Consider the following 26407-nt stretch of genomic DNA (forward strand, 5'->3'; position numbering starts at 1 on the left):
AAACCACAATGAACAAGTTGTTAAATGCATATACAAACAATGAAATCATATGGAAATGGGTTAGAGCTCTTAAAGATGGCAGCACGAATGTTAATTATAAGGAACGAAGTGGACGACTTTCTGTCATCATTGAAGACTTGGTGCAGAAAGTTGACGAAAAAGTGAAGGAGAACAGACGCTTTACGATTTCGTCGTTATCTGTTATCGCTCATAATATTTTCTCCATACACTTCACTGATCTGCCGATGAATTTGAGCAGCACTCACACCTTTAGCACTAAGAAAAACAATTGCAGTACGTATTTCACAGTTGGTAGGATTTTCAATCAGAGGATTCATTTTAGCTACTCACAAACAAACGTAAACAGTCGAATGTTTCCGTAACGACGTCTGTGGCTTGGCCACAGGTACACAGATGTAGGAGCACAGTTCGCATGCGCAAGATGTCGACTACAGCGCTGCAACGGCTGAATTTTAAAGTGGTACTTATTTTAAAAACGCCTCGTATTCCACACAATTTTCACGAAGATATCTATAATTAAATTTGATGTTGCGTCGTGTCTTAGTTATTTTATTTTAACCTACGTTTTCATCGTACTGACATTTCAAACGAGTCAATGCATTTGAAACACAATTTAAAATAAACTAAACAATCTAAAATATTTATGAAACACAAAAAATAGTTTATTTATTTAACTTGTTAAATGGTTTGTTTTAGAGAATTGACAAAATTATTTTAGTTACGTACTGTAAATGTTGATAACAATTACACTGTTTCTGAAGCAAAATGTTTATTATTCTGTGAGTTTGATATGACCATAGATTTGGTGGATATATACACGAATGTGAATGGCAGAAGACCTTTTTTCTTTCTAGAAAATAATGGGTAAATATTAACTACGGTTGCCGCCATATGGTTTTATGTCACTAAAATTATAACATAAAAATTTTACACAATTTACAGTTTACACTGCAAAACAAAATGGTGCGGTCAAAGGCGAAACCAGCAGTTTTCATACTAAGTTTTCCATCGGTAGATAATTGTTAAGACACTAATATTCTGACACTAGATAAAACCACATTACAAAATAAATTATCTTTTAAAAAATAAATTTGTCGATAATATATAAGAGATTTGTTTCAATGTATAAAATATTTTGAAACAAAGTTGTTTCGGAATTCGTCATCTGAGCGCTATCTTGATTCTGAATTTCAAGTGTACTCTAGAATACTTTTGACACTTTCAAGTGTACTTTCAGTGTCAATATTTTGATTTGACCACAGTTGCATCTTGATAACAATAAATAGCTGCAATTTTCTTCCTTACAATGACTTTGAAGCAGTGAATATACAACGATAATGTATATTTTTATGTACTTTCTAAGTACTGTTTCTATTTACGGGCAAAAGTGCTATGTAAAAGGCACAGCGGTTAAAAAGAAGAAGAAAAATATATTTTAAAAATTAAATATTTGTAATATATCGAGATACTTCTTGTTTTCGTTGCTATGACAACTTGTTTATCTGGTTGATATGGTAATGTAGAAATATATAAAACTAAGAACCATCTTATAAGGAATGAATGTTAATTACTTTGATGTGACAAATTCGATATATAGTACGTAATGTATATATTTTGAAGTGTATACTTGTGGTGATTTTATCATAATCTTACGTAGTATATAAATATTCGAGATATATTTGTAATCAGTTAATGTAACGGAAGAAAATAACGTTACAAATGTATATATATAATTTGAGAGGGCTGTACTTCCTCTTTGTTCATGAAGCACCCTCACTATAGGAAAATTAGTAGTTCATACATTTTTGTGTAGAAGTTTGCATTTACGTGTAACTGTAATTGTTACTTTTGAATGTTCAGTTGCTTATATGAGAGGGAAAATCAGAAGTAAGTACTGAATTGCTATTCGAATGCAACACAGTTTGTTTATATATATGTTCTATAAATGGAGAGCTTCTACAAGTCAAAATAAAACAAAAATATATAATTATATGCTTTTCGGGTCCTCGTCTGGAGACGCGAATTGTACTATGGAGCAGCGTCGGAGGTAAAGAACCACGAGAAAATCTACCAAACTATCAAATCAGCTACATCATTTCCTTTCAGACGGAAGTTAAAGTCGACATTCGTTAACATTAGCTCCACTTACTAGCATAACAATCGACAACTGCTTGATGTATTCGTAGGGCAATGCCAATGGTTCCTAGTTAATTTACGACGTTTCCACATAGTGAAATTTTGATTCCCTATAGCAGTTGAAGGATTTCCTGAAGGGTACACCGATATATAGGATTTTCGCTTTATTTTGACCTGAAGAAAAGTGCTCTGTTGTTCGTGGGCGCCATGTTTAGAACACTCGGTATATATAGATATATATATTCTAATTGTTGGACTTTCAAAACTACAGGCTGAGAAGGTCCTGCCGAGCTTGTTATTGTGTATGTATATTTATTTATCCAGTTTGAACATCGCTATTATGCCAATTTGGGGACAATTTACCTAGATATGTTCACTTCCCGCCTGAGACAAGTACATTGACAAAATAAGCAGCAAAATACTGATTAGTTACTATTCAAGTACTTAACAACATTAGTTTAAAAAAGACTTGACAATATATAATAATAATAATAATGTAAAGCTAATTTTAAATACGATATTATCTAAGAAGTTATGAGACATTAAACCCACTCAGTTGTAGCTGGTAGTACAAGTCGACAAGCAAACTACTACACTTGTGGTAGTTTCGTGGCAGATTTATAGCAATGCAAGTCATTCTGCAAGATATTTTCTTGCTTATCATAGGATGCTGCAGTCGGAGAAGGTCACTTTATATGGAGAAAAATGTGTTGATTATAAAACTGCAGCTTTCATTGTATTGCTTGAAAGTGACAAAGTATTCTAGAAGCTGTGTCACATTTAACTCACAGACTAATGAAGTTGTGCCTCAGACACAGTTTAATAGCTAATAATACAATCTCAGGACTTACATAACTAACAACAAACTTCTTTCTCGAACTAAAGTGACTCATTTAACATATTCTTTATGGTTTCATAGATAAATCTTGGCCATACTATGAGTAACATATGAATTTTTATGAGGTAATGTTGCTTGACTTATATAGGATGCATCTGTTGTAGTATTTTTTTTTCTGGCAACAGTGGCTCATTTTTATTTTAAGAAAGAAAGAAAAAAATGTATTTCTCATCTGAACACGTCGTTCATTAGTGCAACATGTTAGTTAGTAACTTTGACACTGGGTGACGTAACACTGACCTCTGAAGTCTTTTTTTCAAAAAAATACCTTGAACTCCTTCTGAAAAGATGCAGCTCATCTTTAGCGAAAAAGATGACAACATAACCTCGAAGCAAGAATCAGTGTTGCTTACTTGATCTTTTTTTTAACTATATAAAATTCGAAAACAGCTGTTGAATATAAAGAATTGTCATAATTATGTTAATATCAATTTCAATTCTTTTAAATACGCAATTTATTTACTTGAATGATTTCTCTTCCTTTTTCATGAATATAACATACAGTTTTACTGTGCGGATCCACATATTTGTAAAATTTACAGAACAAATTTGTAGTAATATTTTAATGGACAAGTGTGTAAGTAAGCTAAATATTTTGTGTTCTTACCTGTGAGATGCGTACCTTTGTAGAAATACATTAATGAAAGTGTAACATGTTCGCCCATGAGGTAGTCAATAACAACGCAGGCCCGTATCCACGGGGGGCACGGAGGGGCAGCACCTTAAATATTTAATGCCCCTCTAAAATTTTTACGGTAGACTTGAAAATCTATAATATGGTTGGGTCAGCCCCCCCTAACTTCTACTATTCCCTCCTACCTTTTTGGGCTGGCTACGGACCCACAAAGTAAAGTGAAGTGAAGTATCTGAAGTCAGTGTGCTAACTCATGACGCGCAACCATAGAAGTGTCCGATAGTTAGGGGATCCAGCTATTTGTGAAATTTATATAAGTATAATGGGTTACGTTATTTCGGTACACAAATGTGCAAGCAATAAAAACATATCGGGGTTACCTGTAACGTTCTTGGTAACGTGTAAATACCTAATCCAACACGTAAGTTTTTTTATGCCATATGCAGTGCTTTGTGCTATCCTCGTTTTTCGGTATAGGCCCTTCCCACTATCGCTGACTCTTCTGCTTCCTACGGACGCACCACTCTGCGATCTTCCTCCGACTCTGTTAGATACCATTCGTGTTTTTTAGTGGCCACCTAGCACAAGTTTGTTACTGTATTTTGTACAATATTTCTTATCATGTACGTGCACTGAAGCCCTTCTAAAGTGAATCTGTATAGGAGAATGCAAGTCCACACCCCAAAAATGACTGTTTAAGATACGATTAAGAGAGACGATTTACTAAAAAAGAAGTTTAGATACAATGAATTTACATGTGGATTAGTATAATAAATTTGCACCGAAGATAATCCTCATTACGGGTAAAAATGAGAGGTTATTATCATTTACAAGAAGTTGCAGAGTGTTTCACTAGACATTCCTCTAAACTATGTTTACTGATTATGATTCATAAGTCGTAACAGGTTCAAATGCTTTACTAACGTTATCTTTACTAAATGTTCTATACGGAACTAGGCTTTTGTCTGCATGCACGTTCCAAGTATCTAATAACACCTCTGTTTTTAAATCAGGATACAAATAGTTCACAGTCAGGCTAATAGTTATCACTAGTGTGCAGGCAATTTGCAGACGAGACAAAGGCTTAAAGCTAACAACTATTCTTATAATAAAAGCAGGAGGACGTTGTCTATCAGTCGCGGTCCTAGTACTTCACAGTCAGGCTAATAGTTGTCGCTAGCTGCACTGTCTCCTAGCTGACCCCAAATCATGTCGCTAGTGTGGGGTCAATTTGCACATGAGTCAAAGGCTTGGAGGCAACAGCTATTCTTATTAGAAGATCAAGACGACGTTGTCTGTCAGTCACGGTCCTAATAGTTAACAGCCAGGCTAATAGTTGTCATTAGTTGCACTGCCTCCTACCTGATGTCAAGAATTGATGGCTTCGAGGCAACAGGGACCATTAGAGACCGCGATAAGAAGAAAAGGAGTTTAAGGGGCCCACAAAATTTAGTTAGATGTCTAAAAGAAACTTTGATTTTAGTAATAATTTAATGTTATATGTCACATTCTTATATTACTTTAGATTTTGCTTATTTGTTGAAGCATAGCGTCTCTTTTCAACACCGACGCTATATAAGACGTGGTTCTACAGTTGAAAGTCAAACCCGAACTACCGTAATGAATTTCGTGCTCTCCCACCGGAATTCAATACTCCCATCGGGGATCAAACCCAAGACCAGGTATACTTATTGCAAATGAAATGAAATCTTTCAGTTTAACGTCGCACCATTATGCCTTTAGGCTGAGAGAGATAGATGACTAGGGCAAGTGAATGATAGTGGAATGAGAGTGTGTGAGGAAATGGGAGTACCCCAAGAAATCCAACGTACACGATATTGTCCAGTACAAACTTACCTGGCCAGAGATTGAACCAGCGACCCCAGAAGTAAACGCAGTATCAATGAGCCATGTGCCCCTATGCTATTTGTACAACCTGCACGAAAATACTGGAACTAACGAGTTGCTGTGCTGTAGTTCACTTCATCTTCCCCATGAGCATGCATGTTTGGGGTTTCTGCCGCAGCGTTGTGCGTGAGTTTGAACTCATACAGCAACCACTCACATATCAGACGTTTGTTTGAGCACTCATCGTCATTGCCACTAAAAACTGATGGAGGGGTGGCCTCCGCGTTAAATAGTTCGCTTGACACACTACCTCTTGGGCTAGTTAGAACTTGTACTTTTGGTTGTTTGTGTTGTGGAATATTTCAAGATTTATAACTCATCTTGTAACAGTGTACGGTGAACTGTGTGCTGAGACACACTTTTGCTTTGTCCACTGTTAAAGTCTCTTCTTAATCGTGCCACAGTTAGCGCTCTATGGTGTTGTACGAACCTTGACAATCTACGTCGTTCGACAGTCTTAAATGAAGTGTGCCCTTCCCATACCTTGTCACTTCGTATTGATATCACCGTCGATTTCCCATTTTTGGAAGACAGTAACCACAACAGCCCGCGAATACCCAACAAGTCGTGCTGTTTTTGAGATGCTTGTTCCTCGCCGTCTGGCCATCATCAAAGTATGACACTGTAAATCGCTGACTTTCCTCATTCTACACACAAGCATCACACTGACAGATCGAGATTCTTGTCACCATTCTGCTGTGTCACGTGCCTCTTACGACTTCGTTCAAGAAAGACAGATGGTCATAATGTTTTGGCTGATCACTGTATATTGTAATAAGAATTTGCTTTTCAAAAAAATCAGTGAAGGACAAATTGCTTTACGCAATTATCATATTAATATAAATACGACATTGTGTTTCCATCAGTATTCCCAAAGGGACTAATTATAATCTTAACACTTAAACTTCGTACGTTCAACATAAATACGACAATAAACATATAACCAACCAGCACAAGAATAAATTTCCTACAAGGTTTTTTTTTTTCTTTGTGAGTAGAGGAAGAAAGCAGGTTTTTGAATGAATTGCCTGCGTCTGCATGTAAATGTGTCAATAATAAAGATACTTCGTGCACATAAAACATGTGATAAACACAATATATTACTGCATGTGTTGAAAAGGAAGAACAACAACAAACGTACAGTATTTGTTAAATAGTTCCCCAGACAACACGGAAAAAATCATGCATTTCCGGGGTGTTTTCTTCTTTTTCTTCTTCATTAAAGACTTTATGACAAGACATAGGATATGGAAAAATGTCTTCCTTCCTTCTATATCAAATACAGTATATAAGCCTATAATCAGAATGTAAATAATATAGAATGCAAAGAGTTTAAACACGGGCTTATGGATAGACTTTCTGGGAGGGCGAAATCAAATTCTGAATGAGTACAATGGGATGCCTTTCGCTGAAAATGAAAATGAAAATAAAATATTTCAGTGTAACGTCTCACCATTAGGCTCTTTTCGGCTAAAAGATACGATAATTAAGGGAAATGAATGATGATGGAGGAATGGGTGGAATGAGAATGTGAGAGAAAACGATAGTACCCCGATAAAAATGCTCTGATACTATGTTGTCCACCACAAATTTACTTTTCCGGGGATCGAACCAGGACCCCACGAACCAGATGTACCCGCTCTACCACAGAGCCATCGTGCCCAGCCTATTACTGAAGGATATGCCCTGCACCACAATGAAACGTAATCGCAATTTCATTTGTTGTATCACCCGAGCGAGGCGATTAAAAGAGGAGCAAAGTTCCCCTGAAGTATGGCTTTATATAGAATGCAAATAAAATATACAGAGTGCGTCAAAAAATGTATACACATATTGAACCGTCATAGAAACTGTATTTCCCGTGCTACAAGGTTCAATTTCTGGGGGAAAGTAATGTTATCTTTCTTCAACATTAGGTAGCGTAGGTGGAAGCAGAATTGTTGCTCTAGCTACTCAATCCAGTTAGTGACAAGGAAGTAACTGCAAGATGACGGACATACGTTTGAGCTTTGAAGAAGCGCGAGGGTACTGGATACGCCGCTGGATTTCTTCTTATCGGTCACAGTAAAAGATGAGGTGTACAAACGTAAACCATGTAACCTAGACACACTTTGGAGTGAGATTCAAGCAGTGTACGTAGAAATCCCATTGGACACGTTGGTACGATGTACGGAATCAGTGGTGACTCGCACTCGGAAATGTATTGATGCTGAAGACCGCCATTTTGAACAGTAATCACATTTGCATGAGAAAGTGCATTTATGTTTCAAATTGGACTTTAAACTTTCAATTTCCAGCAATTGAACCTTGTAGAACGGAACATAAATTTTCTATGATGGTTCCAAGTGTGTATACATTTTTTGATGCACCCTGTAGTTTTCCGTCACTTTGGCTTCCAATGGTATCCATATGCACAGATACTTCACATCATGTTCGTAATGCCAACAAGGGAAAACCTAAGAAATCTCGTATGCGAAGATTTTCCTTACGCATAATTTGTTTGAAATGAAATCTTTAACGTTCCACTGTTAGGCCTGTTAGGCTGAAGGGAAGAATGCCTAATGAAAGTGGATGATTGTAAAACATTTCATGGAAGTGTAGAAGGAAGCGGGAGAACCCTGAGAAAACTCATGGATACCACGAACTTCACATGGCCTGGCAGGCACGTAGTCAGGATTTCGTGAAGGGGAGAGGATAACTTGTTTGAAGTTCAAAACAGATATAAGCCTTTTCGTATGCAACCAGTTTTATTCTTGGGTAAAGCGGGATTATCTGGAAACTTTGACAACGGAGAAAGAATTAGAAGAGATCATCTTCTTGTAGGAAATTTATGAACTAAAATTTTCAATTAACATTAATAATAATAATAATAATAATAATAATAATAATAATAATAATAATAATAATAATAATAATAATACGAAGATGATGATGAAGAAGACTGTTAATAAATATAAATTTGAACAGGGCCGTGGGTTGTAACAATATTTCATTGTTTAATTTTAAATGTAAAATATATTTTTTCTTCTGTGATTCGAATATTCGTTTTGAATATTCGAACAGTTATTCATTTTATGCGAATAATAATTCTACAATAATTCGAATAACAATTTTTGTTAGAATATTCGAAGAATCCATAATTCTAATAATGAATTTTTCGAATTTTACTAGTACTACTATTTACTGATTTTACGTGGTTACATTGAAAAATATGAACGATAAACCTTTTTGGTGATTCGTAAAAATATCTAATAATATATAAAAATGAAATTGATCTTGCGGATAATCGAATCACGCGAAAACAGGTGAACCATTTGAAATGGATTTTTGGGGACACTAATCATGGTAAAGCGCCTGAACCGTTTGAAATGGACTTTTGGAGATAGTAATCACAGTAAAACGGTTGAAGCGTTTGAAATGGTTTTTTGGAGATGGCAATCACGATAAAGTCCTGAATCTTTGAAATTGATTTTTGGAAATAGTAATTACTGTAAAACAGTTGAACCATTTGAAATTGATTTTTGGAGATAGTAATCACGGAAAAACGGTTGAACCGTTTGAAATGGATTTTTGGAGATCGTAATCACGGGAAAACGGTTGAACCATCTGAAATGGATTTTTGAAGATAGTAATCACGAGAAAACGGTTGAACCGTCTGAAATGGATTTTTGGAGATAGTAATCACGGTTAAACGGTTGAACCGTTTAAAATGGATTTTTGGAGATAGTAATGACGGGAAAACGACCGAACCGTTTGAAATGAATTTTGGAATATAGTATCTTACTTTAACCTATTTTATTATTTTTATGTCACTTTGATTAAACGTTGAATCTTAACGGAATAGAGGGATTTAAAATTTATCTCTATAATAGAGTGCATTTTATGCTTTTTCTTATTTCTTACTTATTCTATCTTTTTCTTATGGGAAACTGGTTTAAATATTTCATATAATCTATATTCCCCGTGCGAAGAACTAGTCTTTCAACTAGTATATAAAATCTGCATTGTTCAAAATACCTTTACGAAGGTATTCATATATATATATATATATATATATATATATATAATTGCCAAGCAACGTACAAGACACCATGCAATTCTAGATATGGATGAGCAAATTGATAAACGCTTTTCCTTTCACTGGTATCGAAACTGCTTCTTGTATTTGTATACCTAAATTATAAACGGATTATCTTTCGTCATGCAAATACTTGACATGTCCTATTAGCCTCCTTGTGTCTGGAATATGACCATTGCATATACAAGCACACATATAAAACTGCTAAAATATTCAGCACACGTGTACCGTATACAACAGTCTGTCTTCTTTTAACTTCGGTCAAACATCCTTTGCGTATTTTTCAACGCACAATCGACACCACGTAGTTGGTTTGCTATTAACAACGTTACGCAATATTTAAAGCACTTTTTGTTATCATCTTTTCTTTTTTTTATTTTTATTTTTATACTTTCGTTATGATTTGAATATCAAGTAATTGCGGCCTCATTTTGTTATGTTTCATAGCTTCGTCAGTATGCAGTTCGACACTGATGTGTTTTAATGTTTGGTAGAAAGTGAGAACTCCCCTTCCCCGTTTTTCTTTGTTCATTCCTTGCAACAGGGATGTTATTTCGAAGGACACGTTTGGTGTAGAATAATTAAGATTGTGCGCGCTATTTCAATCGCAGTAAAAACGTTGTTTACACTTTTTTCCCTTGTTTTCGTGACTAGCGCTCCCAGATTTCCGGTTTAGCCGGGTCAGTCCCGAGGTTAAAATCTTTGAGTGTAACGTCCCACGATTATGCACTTTGGGCTAAGGGAGACGGATGTTTAAAGCAAGTGAATGGATTTTTTGAGATGGCAATCACGATAAAGTCCTGAATCTTTGAAATTGATTTTTGGAAATAGTAATTACGGTAAAGCAGTTGAACCATTTGAAATGGATTTTTGGAGATATTAATCACGAGAAAACGGTTGAACAGTTTGAAATGGATTTTAGGAGATTGTAATCACGGGAAAACGGTTGAACCATCTGAAATTGATTTTTGGAGATAGTAATGACGGAAAAACGACCGAACCGTTTGAAATCAATTTTGGGATATAGTATCTTACCTTAACCTATTTTGGATTGGTGGAATGACAAAGTTGAAGGAAACGGGACTACGCCGAGAAAACCCACGGACACGATGTTGTCCATCACAAACTTACTTGACTGAGGATTGAACGAGGGACCCCATGCACCGGAAGTAAGCGCTCTATCATTAAGCTACCCTTGCACCTTATAATTATGATAGCTAGATAAAAATTAAAGTTCGAATTAAAAATAATTTTGGGCTATAACTATATTATATATTAGGCGCCTTGCCAGTGTCATAATGAAAATCTTGATGAAAGTATACTTCGGTGTCATCTTAATAGATGGCGTTGGTTATCGCACACCATCGATTACTTTAGATTTGCAAAAAATTTGTCGATTTTTCAAAAAAATACGCGTGAGGATTATACAGGGTGCGGCAGGACCAACTAAGCAGTTTTAAGGAGCAATAAAAAGTAAATCTGGAGTATATAGAGAAAAAAATATTTTTATTTTCTAAATTAGTACAATATACCATTTTACATTCATTTAGTTTTGATAATAATCTCCTCAAGATGGCGGCCGTTAGCATCAATACATTGTTGTAGACGATCCCTGAAGTTTCGAGCATCTCTTGCACACATATCGCGGGGTATGGCATTCACTTCGTCAATAATCCGCTGTTTTAACTCTGGTAGGGTGTGAGGGCGGCTTTTGAAAACCTTTTCCTTCAGATATCCCCCAAAGAAAGTAGTCACAAATGCTCAAATCTGGTGACCGCGCAGGCCACTTGACATTACCCCTCAAAGAGACGAGGCGTCCCGGAAACATTTCTCTCAAAACATCAAGTGAAATTCGAGCTGTGTGAGTAGCCATGTGTATGTGTGTCTATTCTTAGTGTGCTACCAGTTTCCTCCAACTGCCGAACCCAGAACCGAATTGTGTTTGCATTAGTAACGGCATTGTTGCGTCGAATGTTGAACTGTCGCCGAAAAGCTCGTTGTGTAGCGATCACAGATCTGTTGTTTTCATAATAAGCGCGTACGGCAAAACTACGATGTGCACCGGTCCAGGCCATATTAGCTACTGAAATGGGGTCAACGACTGAACAAAGGCAGACCACGTGCAACTGCCTACCCCCACCACAGCTCTCGCGGTAATCGATAGAAACTGTTTAGTCTGTTCTGCCGCACTCTGTATTTACCTATATAATTTTGTTCAGTTTAATGAGAACTATCAATTGGTATAAGACTCATCTTTCGACTTTATTCTCTCGTTATAAACGCTGATAATATTTGTTGTTATTGCACTGTTTATAGTGATACGTTGCAATGTTTCAATTATATTTATGTATGAGGTATTGTTTAGGAAATTGTCTCAATTTAACTAGTAAGTTCTTGCACAATAAGATACAATGCCCAATCCTTATTTTAAAAAAGTAAAATCGTCTCAGTCTGTTTGTAACGCTATGTACAATCACCCCGATAGGTGTCATTACTTGTACTCTTTGCTTGCCTGACACTAATAGATGGTATCTGACACCAGCGGCGCACCCACGGCGGGGGCCCACTGAGTTTGGACCCCCCCCCTTCCCAAAACTTCGTTACTCCACATACATGTGTACCCTTTCTTAATAAAACTATACTTGTTTAGTAGAGAAATATTAGATAAAGACTAAAGATTTGACCTTACCTTTCATCTGTACTATTTTTTTTCCGATACAAAACAACCTAATTTTGTCATTTTTCGTGAGAAGACAGATGTCAGTACTTAAAAATTACTTAGCTATTTTTATGTAGAATAAAACCCGTTCGATACTAAATAAACATAGTGTCTTATATTATTGGAACCCCAACAAAAAATTGTGGGTGTGCGCCTGCCTGACACCGTACAGGTATTAATTAAGCACAATTTTAACGTATATACTAACGCCAGTAGCGTCATCTCAGATTTTGCCAGAAGGGAAGGGGTCAGGACTGTTCACCGATATAAGAGTTTCACTAAAAAGCATGTGTTTCTCAAATTCAGGGGGGGCGGTGGCTCAGTGGTAGAGCGTTCACCTCCGGTGCTTGGGGTCCCTGGTTCGATCTCAGCTCGCGCCGTGTGGACTTTGTGGTGGACAAACAGCGTGCTCGTGGGTTTTCTCGGGGTTCTACCGTTTCCTCCCACTTTCTTCATTCCACCATTTCACTCATTTCTCATTATCACCGTCTTCTTTAGCCTAACCGGCATAACCGTGGGACGTTAAACTTAAAGATTTCATTTCACTTTTCAAGTTCAGGGTATGGAATTGACCCTGTTCTCCCAAACGATGCCCGGGTATAGCGAGCCAAAGGCTTAGAGAAAATAACTAGTCCTTTGTAAATCACAAACGGTTACGGATAAACGGATGAAACAAGTAGTGAGATAGGGCAATATCAAAGGAAGCATAGAATCTGCTTGTCCGACAGGACCCCTCTGTTGTGGGAATTAAAGAGGACATCTGAAAATTTTAAACGGGAAGCTGTCTCACACGAACTTTCACTATAAAAAAATCGTTTGTTTTACATGATCTTTTCAATTTTGTATCAGATATCATACCTTCGCACTTAAAATTTTCGGGTGACCCCCAAGGCCCCATGATAGAAGAACTGTGAAGCAAGGAGATTGGAAAGCCCAGAAATCCCTTTGGGACTTTTTCCAACGGGAGTAAAAGAAAGACACACGCAAAGTCGCGAATATACTTAGCTTCATACCCATAATACATTATTGTTGATGCACATTGCTTAACTTTATTAACTTCAGTAAATATATTTAAAACTGCAGTGAGTGGGTAAGCAAATCTAATGTGTTTTGGCACGTGTTTCGATCATCCAAAGGAAGGCAATTGACCCCCTCTGTGGGGGCCTATACTTCTAATATTTCCCTACCCTTTTTTTTTTTTCATTCTTATATTTCGTTGGTACGAATAAAATGTTCACCCCAAGTGAGACACTTTCAGAGACCAAAAATAAATAAATAAATAATAAAAAAAAATAAAAATCGACACCTAGTTATTACAAAGCACAAAAGGCTGCAATTAAGAATGTTATGAATTTTGAAAACGAAATTTCTATTTTATGCCCTGTAATATAAAGAAAACGGATGGTTAATGAAAGCGAATAAGTATGGAAAAATTAGTGAAATGAGAAAGTAGGAGGACATGGGTCAATGTTTCTTCCAGACTTAATTCGGGGCGGGGCGAAACCCACCGGAGTTCGCCAACAGCCCTCTCCATAAAGTAAATTGAAATTACAAATCACAATTGCGTAAGGCACATCCTTTAGCAAATAATGTCCAAGTGAAGCCTCCTTAAATTTTGATTTTGTCCCACTCCCCTCACGTCAGACAAAATTTTCTGAAGGAAAGCCTGAATGGGAAAATCCCAGGAAAACCCACGGACTCGATCAAACTTGCGTAGTGGAAATGGAACTAGGACCTCTTGCACTTTGAATATTGAAGCAGTTGTCTGTTCTGTACCCGCAGAAAATAGAGTATTTGTCAATTTTCCTAACTCTCTCCCGCCTCTGGAATATTCTTAAGGCCCAGATAAAAGAAGACGTCTGTTAACCTAAGTGAAGTCCTTTACCTGTTTCTTCTAAACAGATTATTGTAACCAATCTATAGCCTACATATAAAAATATAAGTAACTACGTATGTTTGTGACTTCATATCTCTTGAACCATATCGATCAAATTTTCAACATAGATGAAGTTCGGATCTGGAATGTTTTTTTATTATTTCAGTTTGAGGGTGCAAACTTAGCGGAGCGGGAGGAGAAGGTATTTAAAAATAAATAAAACTTAGTAACTCTTGAAGCATTCGACCGATCTCAATCAACAGGCCTGGGATGGTTTTTATCATTTTACTTTGACGGTGCAACTTACGGGAAGGCTAGGGGCAGATATTGAAAAATGATCGAAAATTGCCGATATTAGTGTTGAATCCACAATTTTCGGGGACGCTGAGATGAACACTGACACTTTTAAATCCAAATCGATACCGTTTAAATCCAAATGCAGCCCTTTATGTCCAAAATGAAACGTATCCTACTCCTGCAAAGAACGGGTATTCTGCTAGTGAACCATAAAATATAGATACTGTGATGTGTTCGAAAACCTTTTTACTAATAGCTTGGAAGGCTACAGGAGTGAGTGAATGAGAGGGAAAGAATCTGTCTGAGCCAACCTTCTCGCCAGAGAAAGAGAGAGAGAAAGAAAGAGAGAGAAACATTCTCCGTGATTGTAAGCTGTTCCTTCGACAGTTGAGAGAAACAGGTGAGAATTCTCCCAGAGATTTCAGAAACCGGGCTATGCTTAGCTGTTATCAGATTCACTCTGGGAAATGCAACACGTTACAATATTTAACCAAGTTTTCGCTTTTGTTTCAGGCTCTTTTTAACGAATACGAGTTATACTGTTATAAGTTTAGTAATATTACATTCACTATAGCAGCTCTCTGCTATGTTTCGTTTCCACCTCCTTCCTCTCTCTCTCCTCTTCCATTTCTTTTGCGCGAAACGAGATGAATTGTTACGCATTTAAGAAAAAAAAAAACAAAAAAAAAAAAAACAATGCAATAAGAGTAACAGCATTGCAAAGCGCCTATGAATTACATGAACTTCCGGTTTAGATTACATACAGCACAAACAAGTATTGTTTTTCACTTTTCTTATTGTCTTCTTTAACAGGAGCGGTTTATTTGCGATATTCAGCTACTTTAATTTATATTAATTAGATTATTTTTTTTTAGATTAATATGGTCTTTTATTAGGTTATATATTAGATTGTATAGAATTCGCTTCTTTCTGTTGTCTGATTGGGTCAAGTATTTTTTTTTTTTACTCTTATCTATGACACGATTTTCTGTAAATTTTGTATGCATGCTATCTTTGATAACAGTCCAATACCTAGGGTCACTGGCGCAAATCCTGGGGAATGAGGGGGACGTGTTCCCCAATCTAAGAACTGGGGAGGACTGTCTTCCCAATAATCCGGTTTGAAATCAGTTTTTTGGGGAGAAATGTGATGATTTGTGTCTCACGGCCTTCCATCTATATCACCTGATATATAATATATAACAGGTGCACTTCAGATCAGATTCATCTACCGTAATTTGAGTATCATCCCCCCATAATAAGCCTCAAATCTGCCTGTCTCACAATGTTGATGACAACTCTGTTCCCCTGATCCTCCACAGCATTGTTTTTTCAACTTTTTAAAAACTTTGAACATCACTTTATATATATATATGGGAACGGTCTTACCCCCCTCCCCCCAATGTTGAAGACAGATTGGCGCCGATGCCTAGGGCTCTCAATTACGGGTTGACCCATTCCGGGACAAATATTTGAAAATAAACCTGCGCCTATTAGTTTATCTGAGAGACTGGCGATTAAGGCAAATGAATGATTATGGAAGGATGGTGGAATGAGAATGTGGGGGAAAACGGAAATACCTCGAGAAAACCCATGAACACGATGTTGTCGAACCAGGGACCCCACGCGCCAGAGGCAAGCGCGCTCTCTACCGCTTACTTTATTCAACCTCATCCTTACACCATCAATCCTACTTTATGACTACTGAACCTCATACTTGCACTTACAATTCGACTTCATGCTCACGTATCAACATCAGATTCACTCGACATCATGGTCACGTCATCAAATCTGACTCAGGCACATATCATTTGTCCATCACATTCGCTCGATCACAACCTCACAAGCCAAATGGACATAACCACACTCATTCGATTTTACAGTCATTTGACATCACATTATATAATGAATTCTACATCACGTTCCATTTAAAGTTACGCTCAGTTCACTTATCCATAATCATACTTACTCTATCTCATGGGGCCGTATCATGACTTGGAACTCATGCTCACTCAGCAATACACGCTCATGAAACTTTTAATTATTAGGATCAGGCTAGTAGGCCTTTTAAGATTATATTGCTAGTGAGTTCGTCCGTCCGTTACTCCACACGATAATTCTTGAACGAAAGTGATTTTTTTAAAAATTCTGATTTTGTTTTTGTAATACACAGTTAAAATGATTATCTCGGCCGAGCTCGTTAACGGAGTCAATCCGTTAACATCTTCACAGTTAACGGCGATTTTAACGGCAGCTATCCATATTCCATGCATTGAATCACGGGATCCTATTTACTGTCTTTAGCAGAGTTTATTATAGGCTTTTCTTTTGTTAATGTTGCATATTTGAAATCTTAGTTTAATTTTCTGCAATTACCGTAAGATGACACTGAAACAACACAAAACATTAATTGTCATGAATCTTACATGTAATTAGAGTTTAGATCTGAATTACTGCAATTGATTTTATTTTTGTTTGTATACAGGTGGTACAAAATTAAAAGAAACAAAATTTGGGAGGTGATGTCTGACAGAAAACTAAAATAACATGGGTACAAATCCGCTTCGTTTGGACGCATGAAAAAAATCTCGGTAGAGATATTCAGAGCGTACGGCGGTCAAACGCCAATCAGAGAAAAATCAGAACCATAGGATCCATTTTACGCTGAGACGAAGGAATTCCCCAAAGAACGTAAAGGAGTCGCTGCTATTTTTAACATAAAAATAAGTCGAAACGAGGCTAAATGTCACAATTACAATGCCAAGCCAGGTCTATATCGATATCCTTACTGAAAATGAAATCGATAGATGAGATTGATACAAACAGAGTAGATTAGTTAAGTAACATGTTGTATAAAGTGCCTTCTGTGGCGTAAAGAAATCCTACAGAAACATATACTAATAATACTAGGGTGATTCAGAAAGTAATGCCTCCAAGGTGATACCTTTATTTGTGTTTGACAGATAATACCGATAAGGGTATCACTGGAAACCTTGCAATGTCAGCTACAAATGGTGGCATCATTTTCCAACATAGTCCCCTTTACGGGCAATAAACTTGCTCCAATGCAAAACAAGGTTTTTCATGTCGTTGGCGAAAAATTATTGTGGCGGCTGGCGATACCATTGCTGAACTACTGCTTCCACCTTCGCGTCACAACTGTATCGTTGGCCCTTAAGGTTATCCTTAAGTTTAGATCCTTAATCAGGCCCGAGTCGCTTTAGGATGTTCAGTTAGACACCTGAATGTCCGCAGTGAGAGCCCGCTGTTTCAACCAGATGGCACCACTGATTGTCATGGATTGCTCCATTACTCTGGAACGAGAAGAGATAGGAAGGTGAAATAAGTGACATTCTATAGCTTAAACATCAGTGCATTAAGGTAAACAGTTCAGAATGTTTGCAGTACTATTGCCATACTATCGGCTTTATATTCCGAATCATCCTCGTAATAATAAGATCGGACGACAGAATTAGAGAAACAAAAAATTAGATCACAAGTAAATAAACTAGGGACTGGGGCGCACCTATAGATATGAGTGAACCACGGGTCCGAATTCCCCCCCCCCTCTCCCGCCCAAACTTTGTAACTCAACATATATTTGTCCATTTTCTCAACAAAATTATACTTGTTTAACAAGGAAATGATTGATATAGGATGAAAATTTGATCTTATAATTCACGTGTACTCTTTCCTATAAAAACAATCTAGTTCCATCTATTTTTCTATAAAAAAATTATAGGTGGATGTATTTTACATTACTTATCGTCTTTTCGGATGCGGAATAATACCCTTTAAATATTACATAGTGGCTTGTAGTATTGGATTTAAGAGTTGAAAATTGAACCAAGTATAATCAGAATAAAGTTTGGTTTATTACAAGAGATAATTGATTTGACACTGAACGTTAGCGCTTAATTGAAATCTAATTTAGTAACAAAGTTATTGAAAGCTCGCTCAAATAATTTAAACCTTTTTTCTTCTTCTTTTAAACCTATATGCGTGTTTGTATGCCTCGTTCTTCTTTCACATATAGGATCATCGGTTGCTGTACGTACGTAAAGGGAACTTGAGCTCTTTACCTAACTGAACATTCACCTAAATCATATCCTTTTCATTAGGAACACAAGTTCGCCTGTCTCCGCCCATTTGTGTGCAAAAATAAGTAGCTTCATATGTAATGTTCAGAAAAGATTAACTTGTTTCAGACAACCTTTGACCCGTACACCTTCAGAGGGGCGGTCCAGCTCTCGTGCAACGAACTCATGTTAACAAAATTCTTGCGTCTCGTCGTATACAAAGCAAGCTCTTTAGGAGGTAATTAATATACTGCACGTGGTAATTTTTCATGCAACATCGTTATTTTCTGGTTATTCATAAGAGCATAAGCAACTAATTTTCCACCTACTCTAGGTATTTCCCAGGTATAATAATAATAAATTTCTCAATTTAACTTCGGGAAGATAATTTGCTTTTATCTGAGTGTCCTGCCTGAAAATAGGTTTTATCCCATTTACCTATCACACTTAGATAGAATCAGTAAATTAGAAAGGCAAGGGTAATGTGACTAATAAACACAGGATATTAGGGAAAATGCCTTTTTGTTAATGTTAGAGATACGAGGATTGCCTTGAAAGTTTCGAGAAAATGATTGAATGCAAGAACATCAAAGTATAGCAATTTTTATTGTTTTTCAGAGTACTCCTCTATGCAGCAATGCATTGTTTCATACGATAGAACTACATCTTGAAGCAGTCCGAAGTTGGTACCCGTGAAACATGAAGTTTGTATACCTCGATGGCTTCTTCTGAAGTGCAAAAGCGCTTCTCACGCATGTTGTTGATTGTTGAGAACAAAAATAAATAACTGGGGGCAAAATCAGGGGAATAAGCCGGATGTGTCATGACTTTAACGTTTTCCTGGTTCAGAAAATCACTTGTGGCAGACGCTGTGTGCGAACTGGCATTGTTGTAATGCAGAATGATTCCATGATTGAAGTTGAACTGTTTGCTCACATTCAGTACTTCTGGTAGACATATCATTGTGTATCATTCTGCATTGACTGTTCTACGATTCTTCAGTGGGACAGTTGCAATATGAACTGATTTACCAAAAAAAAAAAAAAAGATACAATCATTTGGTTGGAGACACTACGTGCACTAACAATTTTGATTGATTTAGGTTCATCGCGGAACACCCACACAGCAGATTGTCGCTTTGTTGCCAGTTCGTATGCATAATCCACTGTCCATCACCTGTTACGATGTTAAACGTCAAATTAGATGATTTAGACTTGAACCGTTTCGTCATAGCTTTGCACCACTTCACACAGGCGTCTTTTTGTGTTAAATTGTGTGGGATCCAACGAGCGCAAAATTTTTTCACAACTAAATGATGATGCAATATTGTTTGTAGTTGACTCATGCCAATGTCTTAAGTCCTCTGAATTTCGCGAGAAGTCACATGTCGATCAAAGTTAATTAATTCACGAACAGCTTCAATGTTTTGGGGCAAAATGGCTGTCGATGGACGACCTGCAAAATCCTCATCATTCAGGGTTATCTGACCACATTTAAATTCCTGAAACCACCTGTAAATTGTCGTCTGGGATTGGGCTTCATCAGGAAAAGTAGCAGTCATCCGACGAACACACACTTGCTGTGTTCAAACACCGTGTGCGTGGGTTTTTTCGGGGTTCTCCCGTTTCCTCTCACTTTGTTCATTCCACCATTTCATTCATTACCCACCATCACCGTCTCCTTTAGCCTAAACGGCATAACCGTGGGACGTAAAATTCAAAGATTTCATTTCATTTTTACACTTGCTGTGTTAAACTCTACTAAAACCGCTACCGCTTCTAGTTTCAATATTAATTGGGAAACCATCACGCTATATAAAGTGAACTACTTCATTTGATGTACATGTGGCACTACTACTTGATAAGTTTATGAACGAATTTGCTTTTACTCGAAAACTACACATGATGATTTACTTTAACCCATATGATTTTGTTCAGCCCAATGAGATCTATAAATTGATATCTTATTTTTGAACATGTTGTTTTGTTACATGTTAATACTATTGTATAATTGGTAAGCTGTTAAGTCATTGGTTACTGAAAAACAATAAGAAAGTTAATTAACAAATGTAGTATTTTATAAACTCTGGAATACAGTAAAAAGGATCACGCACTAAAAGTTTCAATTTCGTCCGGTAGATGTCAACTACTGAAGGACGTGCAATGCCGTCTAAAGGCGAGATGTGTAACTTCTATTACCTTTGCAAATAACACAATTCAAAAATTCTTTTTCGTTCAAGATTTGCCATATGAAGCAACAGACGGACGTAAATCACCGTTACCCGTTAAATTATTAACGGGTTGACTCCGCTAAGAATATCTTTAGAGTTAATTTCTCTAGCTATCTATTGCCCCCCCCCCAAAAAATTCTAAATTTGCTTTAGTTCGAGGGTTGTCGTATGAAGTAATGGACTAACGTAAGTCACCGTTAGTCGTTAAAATGTTGACGGATTGACTCCGTTAAGAAAATCTTTATAGATAATTTCTCTAGCTATCTATTGCCAACAACAACAAAAAAAAAAAGAATTCCAAATTTGCTTTAGTTCGAGGGTTGTCGTATGAAGTAATGGACTAATGTAAGTAATCGTTACCCGTTAAAATGTTAACGGATTGACTCAGTTAACGAATTCTACCGAGATAATTTCTCTAGCCGTTTATTGCCAGAAAAAGAATTTTAAAATTTGTTTTCGTTCGAGGGTTGTAGTATGGAGTAACGGACGATCGTAAGTCATCGTTACCCGTAAAAATATTAACGGATCAATTCCGTTAACGAACTCTTCTGAGATAATCTCTTTAGCTATCTATTGCTAGAAAAAGAATCCAAAAATTCGCTTTCATTCAAGAGTTATCACGAGAAGTACTGCAAGTATCTATAATAGGTATTAACATTACAATATTACGAATCGCACTTGTGTAGCCCTACTAAAAGAACAAGTGTTGAAGTGCCAGGAAAGTATGTAACCCTGGAAGCAGGTTGAAACATTGAGAGTTGATGTATTTAAAGAAAGAAAAAAAAAACTATTTCATCCTTTCACTTAATCATGCTCTCTATCCACGACTAGAGCTACTTAAGAAAAGGAAAAAAAAGATTCCGACCCTTTGAGCAGTAACACCCAACTTCACTTGTCACGTATACGTCATCACATGCACACAGACTTCCGGCATTTTGAAGTTACGTCACACGTAATTTGTAGCATCTCTTGGGGCAAATCCTTTCCTCACACCCTTTTCTCGTGCTCTCTTTTTTTAAAGTCTTTCCAAAGGCATTTATAAAGTAGTTTTAAACGAATTAACTAACGTCAGATAAGGATATGTTGTTTAAAGATACAAGGTTTGTTACTAAACGTGCTTGAATTACAATATCATGTTTTTTTCTTTCACTTCCGTTAGGAGCTCAGAGAAACATTCGTATAATGCATATGATCTAAGAGGTATATTCCAAGGAATATTTGAACGTTTCTTTATATAAATAAAACTACCAGAAACATTACAAGTAGTATAAGTGTCACAGTTAGGACTATGTACAGATCGTTATCAAAATAATGGAAACACGTACAAAAGCGCAACTTAACTTATTAATATTGTGGCATTGGACCGCCTTTTGCTCTGAGAACAGCTCTGATGCGACATTGAATGGAGACATAGAGACCGTGTGTAATGAATCACTCAGTTTCGGGATAGATACTGGACGCGTAAATCTGTGCTGGATTTGTGTCGCCAAAACGGATAACAAATGTTCAATTATGTTCAGATCCGGAGATTAGACGGACCAAAGAAAGTGTTCAACCCAATGTTTCTCAAACCACGCTGTAACAACTTCAGATCTATAAATGGGACATTTCCAGACTGAAATATGGTGCCATTGCCTGAAAACAACATCTGGACCAATTGTAACGATAACTTGTAGAAAAATGTATATGTTTTTAAGGATAATAGTCTGTATCTTGTGATATCGTTTCCTATCGTATGGTATCATTGTCTTTTTTTGTGTTCAAACATGTAGAAACTTGTTCTATCTGGATATTTCTTTATATAGTATGAGAGGAAACCATAGCAGATGTATGTAAATTCGTTTATAAAGAATATTAATTATAAAAATAATAAGTTAAATGCAGAAAATCCACGAAAAATACAGTAGTTCAAATAAATTCGATTTCTTGTGTTATCATTTGAACAGTTGGTATATGAATTATATTTGAAATATTTCCATAATTTTAATATAACGAACTCAGGCCTGTTATATAACCTAAAACGTTATACAATGGATTTACATGTTGCCCTAAAATAGCGACATCATCAGGGGCTGTGACGCAATCGGTAAGGTACAGCACAAGACCCACTAAAAACTCAGGTACTTCGTCCCACAGCATCACAGAGCTGTCACCATGCTTACATATCTGACTGTGAAGTTGCCCTTCTCCTCCACGTTCAAATTTTGATTCAAAACACAAGCCAGTCATTGGTTTATTGTATGTAATTTGAATGGTTTGAAGAAAAAATGGTGATGCTAATGCAGCAGAATACAGTTAAACAGTGAAAGTGAAAAACACACAAGTGTTAATTTTTAATGAAGAAGCGGAGCCTAATTAAAAGTTGATTACGGAGACTATACAAGAGATGACCAACTCCCAAGCAGCCAGAAGGACTGGAAGTCTGATGAAGACACAGTTACTGTGTTGAAACTGTTACGTGATTGTGTGTGTGTGTGTGTTTTACATATCACATAGCCTTGCTCAGTATGTTATTCTGTTTTAGTAAAAAATGGTTTGTTTTGAAAAACGTAAAGATATATTTACAAAGTAAATTTGAGGTCTGGTTAACTTCATCCTGGTCTCTCAAATTTGAAGTATTGATTGAAGATCAAAATTAACCGTTTGTTTCTTGTTTGTTTTGAAGAAAACAATGGTTTACTTCGAAAGAAATATTTATAAAATAAAGTTGGTGCAACTTCATACTGTCTCCTTTCCTCGCTTTGAAATTTTAATCCAAAACCAAAACCAATCTTTTTTTATTATTATTATTGACTGTTTTAAAGAGAAATAGTTTGTTCGTAAAAGATAGATATATTTACAAAATAAAGTTGGGGGAAACTTCACACTTTTCAAATTTTGTTTCAAAACCCAAGCCGATCGTTTGTCATTGATCATTTTGAAGTAAAAATCGTTTGTTTCGAAAAACGTAAATAGATATTTGTAAAATTAACTTGGAGTATGACTAACTTTCACATTGTTCTTTCAAATTTCAAATTTCGCCTCAAAATCCAAGCTTGTTATCATTTGTTTCTCGCTTGTTTTTGATTGTTTTGAAGAAAAACTCATTTGTCTCAAAAACATAAATCGATAATCACGAAGCTTGAGTACTTGAAGATGCTCTTCGTAAGCCTTTCGTGTCCATCGGGTCCATCATTTAGACTTGCCTTGTGTTATAACCAGGGCCATGCCGTGGGAAATCAGCGCCCGGGGCGAGAGTATACGACGGCGCCCCCATACATATATTCCAAGCAATTTTTCCTATCTTTCTTCTTTTTTTTCTCCCGAATTTTTCGCCCTCCTTACTTCGGCGCCCTGGTTATAACTTTGAAAGGAAGCATTTTTCGAGCCATGTTTTTAGTCAAGTCTTTTTTTACTTCCATTTGATATTTAAAAAAAAATCACCTCCCGTAGTTTGGTAAACAATTTTTTATATATATAAATACTAATATATATATTTGTTAATATTCTATACAAATGGATAGCTTGAATGCCAAATGGGCCTAACTAAAAAAAAAAAAAAAAATGAACACTCTTACGATGTTGGTTATCAACATAACAGAAATATGAATTGTTCGTGAGACATTGAACTTCAAATTTCACTCCTGGGAAATTTCAATTTTGAAATTAGGCCATTGTTAGGCCGTTAAACTGTTAGACACAACAGTTAGACGTCACAGTTTTACATTTGGGTAGCTCAATACTACAGTATAACTACTAAAGTCATATAATATAAGAACTTAAGTTTTTCTATATCTACTTATATTATAGTTTAATCTAACCAGTAAGTTAAACATATTATATAGTATACATACAATTTTTGTTTCTATTGTACTCTATTATTATTATTATTATTATTATTATTATTATTATTATTATTATTATTATTATTATTATTATTATTATTATTATTATTACTCGATAGAAGCTAAAATTAGTATTTCCTTATTTCCAGTGGATATGGAGGTCCCCACACGTGCATAACGTACGATGCAGTTAACCAAGCATATTTACAAGCTAGGAAAAGGATAAGTAAGTACTTTTAAATAATTTCGTATACTGTAAAGGTTAGTCACGTGCAGTGACATGCTTAAAAAAAAATTATGGGTTTAAATCCTCTCTTCCTCTTAAGCAAGATATATTGCAAATATAAACATTTACTATATTAAAGATGTCTTTATACATGTATATGGGAGCATCTTAAATAATATGAATTGGGGAGTTTGAACACCCCCTTTGACGAAATTCTGTGCACACTATTGGTAACATAAAACTCGATGACTGCCGGTAAAGAATGGAAGAAATATAACCAAACACGAAATTTTTATTTTAACGTCCACAGTTACGCCCTTCATGTTAGAAGGGACGGATGCCTAGTAAAAGTGAATGCTTATGAAAGAATTGTGATATGAGAATATGGTAGGAAACGGAACAATCTCAAGAATACATCATACTGTCTCCTATAAACTTATATGGCTAGGAACAAACCGGAGACCATTAACAAATGCCTAAGTGAACAGAGGGAATCACTAACAAATTGTAAGAATTTATATCAAATTTACAAGGAATCATTGGCAAATAGGTAAGAATTTTATTCAAATTGACAAGGAATCATTGACAATTTGTGAAGGAATTTTAATGAAATTTACAAAGAATCACTGACAGATTGTGTAAGAATTTTATTCAAATTTACAAGGAATAATTAACATTGTGTAAGAATTTTAGTCAAACTTACAAGGAATTACTGACAAATGGTGTAAGAAGTTTAGTCAAAATTAGTAGATATCACGGAGAAATGTGTTTCCTTCATACAATTCTTAAATTACAATGAAGTATTACTCAAGATATACGGTATACGTTTGTAATATTGAATTTGACAACTATTTCTCATTCATTCCTTAGCCTATAACAGAACAGTCAAATGTATTTACAGTGTACTTCATATTTCGCTCTCTCAAATGGTAATTGAGAATATCTCAAACAAAACCTTTAATTCCAGTCGTATTGTTGTTTGATTACAATATAAATAAATAATTCAAGACCTCAATGAATTAGTTAATATTAAACAAAGAGCGAGTTACTATTACTTTCACGTAACATAAGAAAGAAAAAAATAAAGAGTATCATATTGCTCAACAATGCAACACTTGAGAACAAAACATTAGTTTTCCGCGTTCCTTATTTAACATCTTACAAAAAAAAAAAAAAAAAAAAAAGTACAACAACATGGTCTGGTTATGTTCCTATTGTTTTCTTAAGACATCTATTTTTCTGGTGCAACAATTAACAAACTCTCAACTTCTTCGAGAAGTGTTGTTGCTATTGTTCTTCTGATATCGTTCTGAAAAAAAAAAAAAAAAAATGAAATGAGATTTTAAAAACTATGGATATGTATGCATGTATACAGTATATAAAGGCTCTATTTATTATTGTAAGAGATAAATAAGGAACAAGATCTCAAGGGAAATGCTTGTAAAGGCTTCAAGTGACCATGTAACAAATCATGTTAAATA

At 35.9% G+C, this 26407-nt stretch overlaps 1 protein-coding gene across 1 annotated transcript in view; it reads left to right on the forward strand.

Annotated features, from left to right (window-relative positions):
• cysu (peroxidase homolog) overlaps positions 1–26407 on the forward strand; it is a gene marked incomplete at its 3' end in the record, with an annotated part of 322966 nt that overhangs the window by 192126 nt on the left and 104433 nt on the right. Inside the window, 1 exon segment of the mRNA XM_081756057.1 lies at positions 24850–24926. Within this exon segment, the coding sequence (XP_081612183.1) occupies positions 24850–24926 (77 nt within the window).

Source organism: Thermobia domestica, chromosome 4 (genome assembly GCF_964235325.1).
Source record: "Thermobia domestica chromosome 4, izTheDome1.hap1.1, whole genome shotgun sequence".
NCBI lineage: Eukaryota > Metazoa > Arthropoda > Insecta > Zygentoma > Lepismatidae > Thermobia > Thermobia domestica.